Source organism: Motacilla alba, chromosome 1 (genome assembly GCF_015832195.1).
Source record: "Motacilla alba alba isolate MOTALB_02 chromosome 1, Motacilla_alba_V1.0_pri, whole genome shotgun sequence".
NCBI lineage: Eukaryota > Metazoa > Chordata > Aves > Passeriformes > Motacillidae > Motacilla > Motacilla alba.
The window spans coordinates 62,216,322-62,228,193 of NC_052016.1; the positions used below are offsets into that span (position 1 = coordinate 62,216,322).

General features: G+C 44.5%; 1 protein-coding gene across 1 annotated transcript; it reads right to left on the reverse strand.

Moving 5' to 3' along the window:
* Positions 1–1,122: 1,122 nt before the first annotated feature.
* ARL11 (ADP ribosylation factor like GTPase 11) lies at positions 1,123–4,564 on the reverse strand. Its single transcript, XM_038129860.1, has one exon. It carries the CDS (start codon positions 3,849–3,851, stop codon positions 3,246–3,248), a length of 606 nt encoding a protein of 201 aa, XP_037985788.1. The 5' UTR covers positions 3,852–4,564; the 3' UTR covers positions 1,123–3,245.
* Between the last annotated feature and the right edge of the window lie 7,308 nt (positions 4,565–11,872).

The following is an 11,872-nucleotide window of genomic DNA, read 5'->3' on the forward strand; positions in this document are numbered from 1 at the left end:
CTGTGCTGGGTTCATACTCAGGAAGCTGCTTAAAAACCAATTCCACAGAAAAGTTAGTAAATCAGTGAGGAATAAGCCATGTTCTTTCATCAGCAGTGCGAAAGAGCAATAAAGTGCCTTGGTGTCCTTGAAAAAACAGCAAGGTGGTAATTCCCATTGCAGTGATCCCTGCAAAACAGAGAAGGGATGGGAGGCCCAGGGGCTGGAATTGCTTGTAGGCCTGGGCAGGGAGGCTGCTGTGACAGCTCCAAGCCAGGGTAGCTGATTGCTCACCTCAGTGGAGGGGTGGCTGGGAAGATTAATGCACAACTATGCATTCTGGTTATGTCACTGTAAAGGTTAATACACACCAGAGTGCATCCAGCCAAGTTTGTAAAAAAGGGTCTTGAGCAACCAGAGTGGGACAAGTAACCTGAAGGATGCTTCAAATCTGTGAGAAACTTGAAGGTTCTAAGGAATTTTCTTTTACCTGCTATTCAGAGAGAAGCTGTGTTATTTTTAGAAATCAATGTTGAGACTGTGACATCTATTACATGCCCAGGAAGATGGAAACTAAGTTTGAGGGTGCTCTTCTGGCTGAAATCCATAAGGATAGATGTTTTAGGGATTAGTATCACTCCGTGTGGCAGGGGCTCTCCTGCAGAATTGCCAGGAAAGAGGTAACAAACTTCCCTCCCTTGAGCTGGCTGCTTCCTGCAGACTGCCATGCCCTTCTCTTTGAACCAGGCAGGAGTTTTGACACCAAAACATTTAAGTGCTGTTGGGTGAGTGTCCTGCAAGCCTTTGATTAGAGCAGTCCAGTGCTCATTAGACTGACTTGTTTTAGCAGCTGTCTGACGCAGGAGAAAAGAGAAATCATTAGAAGTGAACTCTGCGTTGCTATTTCAAATATTATGACCCATCATTGCTCTGACAGTCTCTGAACAATGGCATAAATGGGCTGAGTAATGTGACCCAGCGTCCAGAAGAGCCTTATTCCAGAAAACAAGGATGGTAAATCACATGATGCCCCATGAGACGGGGTGTTTTGCCAAATTACTGCTTCAGGGGAAGTGAGAACAATTTCAGTAACTGGAATGTTGCTTCATCAGTTTCAGACCCTCAGGATTCCCATTGCCCTTTCTTCCCCACTTCTCACCTTGCTGTTTTCATTTTTAATTGATGTCTGCCAAAGGCTGACGGTTACCTCTATTTGCTGCCAGAAAAGCCTATTTTTTATCTTTTTAAAGAGCTGAGAAAACACACAGAGGAAAATGGGAAGGTTTCAGTGCCTCTTTTTACTAACAGCAGACAATCCTGTAGAGTCAAATGAGTCAAATGCAGGCATCAAGGGCACTTAGGAGTAAGACATCACCTTCACATCAAGAAGCCTTTCAGTCTCTCTTGAATTTACCTTAATGCACAATTCTCTGTTTTGTGCCATGTGAGACACAAGACCAAAACACCAGCAAACTCAACAAGGACAAGTTTTTTTTGGCATGGCAATGCAGCATGGAGCCTTTTATGTTGTGCCTCTAGAACTCATGTCCAAAATGGCCAACAGATGTGTTGGAGTCTTGCGTGCTAGAGACAAAAAATGACCACCTGCAACAAGCTGGAGGTGGATCAACCAACTAATGTCACCTGCAAAGACTTGAAGACGTGCTTTTTGTCCTCCTCACCATGCACACAGGTCATAGAATTAATTATATGCTTCAGTGCAGTTTAAATACTCTCATAACTGTGGCTGCTTAGGTCACATCAACGCTGCAGCACTGTTTTATAGCATGTAGTAGCTCTACACTAATGCAGCTAAAACAGTTGGGTAGGATTCTTTTATTGAGACCTTCCTATAAATGTCTGATTCTGCTTCTTCGTGATTGTTTGAGCTCTCTGTTCCAGCTGCTGCCTTCTATGAAGTGCAGCTAATAACAGCACCAGGAGTAGCTGGACAATTAATTCCTTAACAACTGTAAAATGCTCTGGTATGAACAGAGGAGGATTTTGCCATGAATTTCTCCTTCTAGGCTGAGTATTCTGTTCCTTGAAAGCCGCTGATTTCTGAATAGAAACAGAAATGGAAAATAGAAATAAAAATGTTGTATCCTATCCCTCCCCTTCCCCCTTTCATTTCATAATGAAGCAGGGGCTACTATGAAATATTTTAATTTTAACTCTGGATCAGAGAATCTTGGATACACATTTTATAGATCTTTCCAATGGTAGGTTGAGCAAGATTGGACAAAGACCACCACTGCCACATGGGACCTGGTCCTGTTGTGAGCTGCCACGGGTGTTTTCATTTGCCCTGAACACAGCTGAGTGTGGAGACACCTTTGGTCACCAACCTGCCTGTGCCCAGAAGTGCCCATGGTTACCAACCAATGCCTGCGGAGTGGTCTCATGCAGTTTCAAAAGTCTGAGAGACAGGGTTTTGTCTTGGCTGTTCAGGCCACCATGAGGATATTTAGAGGTTGACTGGCCATGGCAACGTATTTTCAAGCATCTTAAAGTCATGTCTGATTTCTTTATATTTAAACATAATCCAAGGAAAATGAGGGACCACTTTCATTAAATAATTCTTTGATAAAAATGATGAATGGAGAAAGAAAGAACCATTACAAGAAATGCATAAATTAATACACACACATCCTCAAACTGCGTTACACCATCAAATCCCAGCTTGCTTTCATGGCTTGAAGATTATTATACTTGGAAATGCCACACTAAAACCAATTAGTTGCTTGGCCATTTGATGTTCTGAGCTTACACTGCTCCCTTTCAGCCATTCCTTTCAGTGCTTTCCTGAGTTCCCAGCTAATGAACGTGTGATCCATGCTGAGAGAGGAGCAGCATGGGGCACATCCAAGCTCCCCCTGTGTGGGGATCATCCCATCTGGATATCTGGGCTGAGAGATGCAAAATGAAGAAAACTTCTGTTCCTTGCACACATCTCTGTTAAAATTCTCAGATGTTAAAAAGCATCCTTGCTAAAACCTCTGGACACACAAGTGCAGCGGATGAGTGGAACCTGCTGACAGTGGGACAAGCTGCAGCCAGAGATGAGAGTCCAAGAGATGTGGCCAGAACTGCTTCATGATGGGAGTTTTGCTCAGAGATCCTCCTGGTGGGTTTTGGTGGTGAGGAGCTGGGTGTTTCACAGAGTGTGCCAGCTGCAGCTCTGCTCCTTGTAGGGGTGCCTGGAGGCTGGAATCCTCCGTGACAAAGCTGCTGGCAGCTGTGAGAAGGAGAGATCCACGTGAGGGTCAGGTTTGCTCTGGAGCTTGCCTCCTTTCTGCCAGCCTCATGATGGGCTGCTCCTGGGATAGGGAGCTCTGCCGCGAGCCCCGCAGCAGCATTCCCAGGAGGGCCAGGACTTCTTGTAGGCCCTGGCCAGTGTGGGCACTGCACCCGCGAAGCATCCAGCGGTGCCTTGCCAGCCCCCCCAGCTGCAGCATCTCCCCCAGCTCGGCTGGAGCCAGCGCTCCCGGCGCGTCCTGCTTGTTGGCCAGAAGGAGCACAGGGATGCCAGCCATGCCGGGGTGGCTCAGGGCCTCCTCCAGTGCTGCCATTGCTTCGGCCAGCCGGGCCGTGTCGGTGCTGTCAAGCACGAAGATGAGGGTGTTGATGTCCTCCAGGTAGTTAGGCCAGCTGGCCCGCAGGCTGTCTTGTCCGCCAACATCCCAGAGGGTGAAGGATACGCCACAGGGTGTTTTCAGAGACTCCACGTTGAATCCCACCGTGGGGCATGTCTCCACAGCCTGGCCGCTCTTCAGTTTGTACAGAAGGGTGGATTTGCCAGCAAAGTCGAGCCCCAGCATGATAACTCGAGCATCTCTTTTCCGCCAGCCTTTGGAGATCAGCTTCCCCATCAAGATACCTCCGGTGGGGGGGGGTGGGAAATGCAGCCAAAAAAAAAGCAAGCAAGCGTATTTCCTCGATGATGTCGGTCATTAACAGAGGGCTCAGTCCTGCCTCTCCGAAAGAGCACCCTAGGTTTGCCGAAGGAAGATGCGGGCAGGCGGCTTTTGCTGCTCTCTGTAGCTCAAATGAGGCGAGAGCGATTATTTATGTATGAGGTGTGCAGCAGAGCCAGAGAGTGATGTTCACAACAGCAGCTTCTACACCCCGGCTCTGCTGCTGCCACTCCTTTTCATTCGGGACCCGAAGCGATTGGTGCGAAAGAGAGCTAACATTTTGCAGGAAGAGGTGGGGAGACCGTGCAGTAAGTTTCCTCCTCACCACATACATAAATAAATGAGCTTCTGTTCATTGGCTTGTCTGGGAGAAATCCACCCCCGGCAGGACAGGACAAGGAGGAACCCGGGCTTCAGACCACGGTTACTCCAGGAATTTGCTGAATCACAGCTCAAGGGTGGGGATTTAAAGCCTCTTGAGCAACAAGACGATTTTTCTGCCAGTCTTATGTTAAAAAGTACAAAACAAATCATTGTATCATCAGCTTTTACCACCTTTTGTGCAAATGGTAACAATAGCAATTTTTAAAAATGCACACAAGCATGTTTTTTTAAATCTTACTGAAATACAATGAGTCAAAATGCCATTCCTGGGGCAAAAATCCATAATATTCAAAGTATCCATAATCATCAAAGTATTTATGACATTTTAACTATTTTAAGTGAAGCAAAGTCAGTCCTCTGTGGCTGACGGGGTACAAAAATCCCCTAAAAGAACAGAAAACTGTTTAACAAGACAGCACCCCTTGCACTTTACATGCCAGAGGCAAAAATGTGCTGCTGCAGCAACTCCAGGACTTGCTTGTGCAAGAGCAGCTGATGGCAGCCAGCAGAGTCCCAGCGAAGCCAGTATTTGTTTCCTTTCTTTATTGTTGGAGTTTTGCTCCTAAGAGGCTGCTCAGAAGTGTGCAGAGCTCACCTCACAGCAGAAAGGCAGAGCTGCTCTCTAGCCACCTTTAATCTGAGAAAGAAACGGGATTCATCCCTGCTTCTCTGGGCCCACAGGGGAATTTTTAACACATCTGTGGGAGACGCAGTTTTTTTCAGCAATAATCTCCACACGACAGCTCCATGTCACAAGCATTGCTGGGGATGAAGCTCAGCACAGCACGTGGAAGGCACTGTCTGGTCAGCTGGGCACTGAGAGGCATATTTCTTCCTCTGGGGGCAAGACACTTCAGTTTTCCATCTTTTACAGAAAGGAAGATGCACGAGGAAAAAAGGAATACATGGAGTCCAGCCCACTTAGGCTGCAGGGATTGCAAAGGGTCCAAACAGACCACATTTTGCAAGATAGCTCTGTGATAAATGTCTCTCCCATTGTTAGCCCACAGAGCTGGTTGGCACTGGAGCCTCCACAGGATCTATGCAGCTTGTTAGATGGGTTTTAACAACCATGGAATACCAAGTGGGAAGGACCTCATGGATTATCTGGTCCAAGCAATCTTTCAAGGCAAAAGCATGGTCTAAAAGAAGCTCAGCACCCTCTCCAGCCAAATCTTAAGTGTCCCCAGGTGCTGGGGAATACACCACTTCCCTGGGGAGATTATATTCCAGTGGTGGATTGTTCTCATTGTGAAAAGTTATCCTCTGATGTGCAATCAGAATCTCCCCAGGAGTAAATTGTACCCATTACCACTCTCTTTTTTTTCCACAGACCCCTTGTAAAAAGGGATTCTCTATCTTCTTTGTAACCACCCTTTAAATATTGGAACAGAGTGATCAGGATTTTCATAAGCCTTTTTTCTCAAGATTCAGCAATAGAATTGTGCAGCATATGTTCACATGTGATCTTTTCTAACACCTGTCTGTAAGTGCAAAATTGGCAGAAAGCTCCCTAGATGTGGATAAGAAAAAAGAACTGTAATGCACAGTGGATTCTGGCCCTTCAGGGCACGGCTTGCACACCCTGAAGTCTGTCTTGCTGCCTAAGGGTTATCCTTTTGTCCATGTTCTTCACTTTTTAAAATAAATCCTTGATTTGCTTGTTCACCATTTTGGAATAACCTTCCCATATTTCATTGTCCTTTAGGATCAGTATAGTTGGTATTTTTAGACATAAGAGTGGGTCAAGTGAATGGTGTCTTGATCTTTTCATGTTTGTCCTGCCTTTGCTGCTGCTCATCCTCTCTGAGACTTGGCAGGCAGTGGTGACACACATCTCTTTCATCTGACCAGACATTCATAGTGCCATAATTTCTTTCAAGTGAATTAAATTATAGGTACAGGAAGCGGGGATGGAGACTCTACCATTTAGTGAATAATTCAGTGAGCATTTGAAATATGATGTGATGGAGTCTTTGGTTGTATCACTCCCTCACAAAAAAAAAAAAAAAAAAAAAAAGAAGAAGGAATGGAAAGGGAAAAAGGAGAGAAAAACAAAGAAACAAAGTCAGAATAAAGGATGCAACTAAGCACAGTTTTACTGATGATTCCCTTCAGGTTTTCTATGGCACAGAGTACAGTAATTCAGGGGCAAATAGAGGAAACTCTATGTTCTTTTTCTTTTTTTTTTTTTTACATGCTTATACCCTATGTATTGAACCTATTTTCTTTCTTCCTGACAATTATTCCAAATACAGGATGCAAACTGTGCCTACAGAGCCTGTTCCGCCCACAGCTGTGTTACAAAAGCATAGTATTTCCAATAAATAATACATAGGAGCAATTACAAGTCTGTTTAAGAAAGAATGAAAGAAAAGAAAGTAAAAGCAGACAAGATGAGTTCTGAGTGCATCTATTGCTGGAACAGAAAGGACAGGTACTAAATTATTCAGACATTGTGTTCAGAGACAAGGACAGCCCCTATTCAAGCCCCTGTTCAAGCTGCGTCTTCTGTGGACAGAATATATGTTCTTGTCTTGTGTGTCATGTCTCCGAATTCTCAGAAGCAATGCTAATTCCATTTATAGTTTCACAGAATTTCAGTCAATTTATTTGTTTGCTGTTTTTTTAGGCATGCATTTCTCTGCTTCCTAGACTTATCCCAAAAAAGCAATAATCAGAACTAGCAATATAGGAGAGAATCCCCCCTCCTTCCCATGCCTCAAGTATTCCAATTACAGGGATTTTGCCCTGATCACTATATTAACTCACATTTGTTCCAACCTCTGCCACTTCTTTGGAAGGCATCTCCAGGGAGACAACCCTTCACAGAGCCAGGAATAGCAGCTGTAGTTCTGGTCCTTGTTTTGAGTATTCATCCAAATGGCATCTGCTGGGAACAACAAGCACATCTCAGTCCAGCAAAGGCAGAGTGTGCTTCCCCATCTAGATGTGCTTGTGCCCCTGAGAAAGGCCACCAAACCTAGCCCGACCTGGGTTTCCTGCAGGATCTCCTCACTAGATCATACGTGGAAGGATCACCCATGGAGGGCATGTTCAGACCAGCAGCTGGTGAGAAAGCCCGCTGGGAGCTGAAGGAGGCCCCGGACACAGGCGGATGTCTTGACCTGCAGAGCCCACCTGTCCACTGCTGGCAGTCACCTTGAAGGGGACTTCTCTGTGTTTGGCCCGTGACAATTCCTTGTGCACCTGCTGGCATCACTGGATTTGACCTAGCCAGGGTTCCAGGCTAAAACCACAGCAAAGCCAAATGCGACGGGTCAGACTTAGAGAAGTTTGGCCTTTTTCTTTCCTGCATCCTGCTCCATTCCTCTTGCTCTGCCCCCGATTTCTGGCGTGCCCACAGGAAACTCACTCCTGCTAACAGACTCGTGCCAGTTCACTTGGCATGTGCCCAGGAAGCTGCCTGTTCCATCAGGGTCAGTGGGTAGCTGTGAGAGCTGGCAGCTGAAAGCAAGCTGCTTCCTCCCGAGACAAATTCCCGGAGGCTTGAAACATGGCTTAGCATAGTCTGAAAGTTACACAAGAGAGCCACAGGCTACAACATGCCCTAGAAAAGCCTGCCTGCAGTGATGTCTCTTGACAAGATGTGATTGCTTGAAGTTGAATAAGTTCAGAATGACAAGACTCACACAACAAAAGACACAGCAGATGTTAAGCACTTGTCCTTTGGGTGCCCATCAAGCACTCCAAGAGGTGTTGGTATCTCCAGGGCCTTCTGGCTGGGGTTGGAAATAGGACATTGTTGTCACAGTCTGGCTCATCCTGCGGTCCTTGTTTATCCCTCATTTCCAGGGACAAACATTTGGTGAAGGAAAATGGTTTTTCGTAGCATAACTGGCAGCAGATAGGCTATCAGTTTTGTGCTTTCCAAAGTTAACTCTTTCCAGTATGGAAATGACTCTAGCTGGAAAGCACGAAAACTCACCTGCTGCACCCTCGCTGATGCCATGTCACAGTTCCCAGGAGGTCCTTGTCTCTTCTCAGTTCCCACCCGTCTGGCCTGCTGGGACTCATCCCTGTGCTGGAGGATGGCAGCCACTAGGACACAGACATGCCCACGGGTGTGAGATGCTGCTCAACACAGATGCCTGATGGCCAGGGCTGGTGGCGCCCCTGTGTGCGCCCCAAGCCTGCCTGCTCCCTGGCTGGGGACAGTGGGACAGGTCCTGACCATCAGACCCTGCCTTAACTCCCTGCATTTCACCCTGACAACAGGGTAGATGTGGAGAAATACGGCACAGAGCAAAGACTTTTTTCCCTCATGTTCTCATCCCTTAGCTGGCAGGTGCTGCAACAGCAGGATGGCATGGAAAGGAAAATTACTTGCCTTGCTTTGATTTCTGTGTGAATTATTATGTTCTTTGTATATGACTGTAGAATATTTTTTATAAATATGATTACTCAAGTCTCTGAATTCATAATTTCCAAAGCTGTTTAGAATTTTATCAGGATGCAGAATTTTATCAGTCCTCTAGAGAGGACACTCTAGACATACTTATTCAAGTGCTACCCCAACTGTTTTAGTTTTTACCACATAAATTGGCAGTGCCCTGTATTCTTTTATGTCACTGAAACTTTCATTCCAGATCCCTTTTGTATGTCTTAAACTCACAGATCTCTTCCTCCTTGACCCCTAACATCTTAGCTTTGTCTCCTCAGGACAACTTAAAACTAAGTTTCTTTGGCACCCTTACCTATCCTGACACCATCATTCCCTTTCCTGATGCTATTCATTAACTCTTCTTCTTACAGGTGGTCTCTACCCCAGCTTAGGCTGTACACTCATCTATGCCACATAGCCATTTTCACCTTAGAAACTAATTAAAATACAGCTCTGACTATTGTGAGAGTTGTTAAGCTCAATTCTTTATTATTATTAATGTTTCTAGTTGAAGAGGGAAAAAAAAGAGCAAAAAATGTGTATGCTTACAAAAACATCAGTGTTACGTGTGCCAAAAAAAGGCTCCTGTATCCTAGTATTTTCTTCTCCATCTGTTGAATGTAAAAGCCAGGAAGCAAGGACTGGCTTTTGGGGAGCTTTTTAAAAGTATTTCTTTGGTTTCTATCCAAAGGAATAGAGAGGAAGCCCTTTTTTCTTAGAGAGGAAGCCCTAAAGAGACTATCTAATGATGCTTAACCCTACTCCCTACCTGCACTAAATATAATATAGGTAATATCTTACCTGTTACTTCTATGGGAAGTAAGAATTTATACATTGGAGGTGTGCTGATGAAGTTCATCTCTCCAGATCAGTCTGGAGGAAATCCTGCTTTGCAATACACAAATTCAGTTCCCTTTAAGGTGGCCTTCCCTTGCTCCAGTTCCAGAGGAAGAAAATGGGATTAAAATGATAGTGCAAGCATGGGCCTGAAAATGTACTTTGTGCAATTTGACAGGCTCCAGAGCAACAGCAGGGTCTCACTTTCAGTGCTCCTAGATTCAGGAGGTTTGGATGCAAAGTTTTGTTTAATTGTTTGTTTTTAATATTTGTCTTAGCTTGCCTGTTTAGGACATTTTATACCAATAAACAAAATTTACTGAAAAGATACTGGAAATTATCAACAAGAAAGAAAAAAAAAAGCTACAAACTGTTCTTTACTACATTTCTGTTTGGTAAAATGGAAGAAAGTGCCAAAACCCCGTGAAATTTCACAAGTTGTATTTTAGCTGTGTGGCCACAGAGTGTCAATGTTTTCCCACACATTTCTCAATGGAGAGCCTACCTCCGGCAGAATCAGCTGCTGCCAAACAGCAGATGTCAGAGTTCCTGCTTTGATTTAGGGGGAAGCTCTTGACATCCTTTTGCAGGTGGATCACTTTGAAACGGGTTTTGCTGAACAGCAGCTGTAGGTTTGTTTTGTGTGCCACAGGAAGCTGATGGTGAGCACTGCAGAACAGAACTGGAGTGAGATGTCAGCTCCGTGCAGGTCACATTTAGCTCCAGATTGTTTTCACATCAGATTTAGCTGGCATCACGTCCTAGGACTCCACAGTCTAAGTAAAAACAGTTAACCTACTGATGGAAAAAAAATGATGCTTAATGAGGAGAAAAACAAGAAACACTTTGAAGAATTTTCTTCCTTTAATATCCTTTAACAGGTCACTGACAGTTGCCATCACAACTCTTCACTGTTTGTGGTCACTTACAGAGCTGCAGATACAGAACAAGCCTTTAAATCCACAATTAACAAGATCATAAATTCTTGTAAACTTGGGTTTATCCATGACTCTGCACACCTTTGTGATCTCTGGGTTTGACGACACATCATTAGGAATGGAATTACAGAATCAGGTTGCATTAGGGTTTGGGGTATAATTCCAAGCCAAGCTATTCTCCATTTTGAATTTCTAGTGTCCCCACTTTGGTCACTTGAGGAAAGCCCCTCAAAGCCACCTGCTACTGCTATCAAGAGATGCAAACTGAGGCTGTTGGTGTAAGAGAGAGGGATCAGCACCTGAGCTGACCCCCTAAGGCCACCAACACACATTATCTGTGTGGTGTCTTGGGGAAACAATTCCTTTTGTTCTACAAAACTTGTCCCTGGATAGCATTGCTGGCCTGGTTGGCCTATTTAATGCTTTCATAACACTTCCAGTCGCTCATAACTTTTCCAAGATGGATATCAGGTTTCAGAACCCTTTTCCTGGTAGAAAAAGAAATGTTAGAGGAAGGTTGCTTTTTGTTATTGCTGGCTTTTACAAAAAGCCACACTGAGAGAAAAAGAACTGAAACTAGTTATTTGCAAGATAATAAAATGATTTCTGCTCCACAGAGAGCACTTTTGTTGCTGTTTCAGCTGCTCGTAAAGCTCAGGCACAATATAAACTGCCTGCAACTGCTGTTTAAGGACTTATTGCATGACAAAATTAGTGTGAAAACTAACTAGTGATACCTAATAATAAGAAAAATAAACCCATGTGGAATAAAAAAAAAACCCTGACTTGGAGCTTGTGTTCTAGTGCTTGTTAAAACAACTGGATTTCTACATGTGGTAACTAAGCAGGGCTGTCCTGCAGAACTAAAATCAAAGTTTTGTTTATGCAGCTCCACCTTTGCACCATTTCCCAGCAATGCCAGGAAAGGCACCTGTTCTTGACAGACAACTCCTTTGCGAAGCCACAAACGCAACCTGAAAACAAATGTTGTGTATGCTCCCTTTCTGGCTCTTTTGGGCCTCCCACGGAGGCACTGATGACACTTTTCCATGTATCTTATTTATGCCTTTTCTTTCTGTTGCTCCAGAATTCCCACAATGTATTCAGCAGTATTTTCCTGATGCTGGCAGCACAGCAAGCAGCAACTTGGCAGGAAAATTCTCTTTCTACCCGGGACCTACTACTGTGCTTTTCTTGCCTCATATTCCAGAGCAGAATTTCTTCCCCGTCACTGATTCCCTCTCAGAGCAACCCATCCACAATTGATCCCTGGGTTACTAAAATTGATTTTTCTTTTATTTTCTTTCTTTTTTTTTTAATTACAATTTATTCATTGAATTTAGCTTTTTCTTAAATTGACCACCCTCAAAAAGAGATTGATACCTCCAGTGGGCTTGACCTTGCTGCTTTAT

Coding starts and splice junctions, on each gene's coding strand:
- ARL11 (XM_038129860.1), bottom strand. CDS start 3,851: ATGGGGAAGCTGATCTCCAAAGGCTGGCGGAAAAGAGATGCTCGAGTT.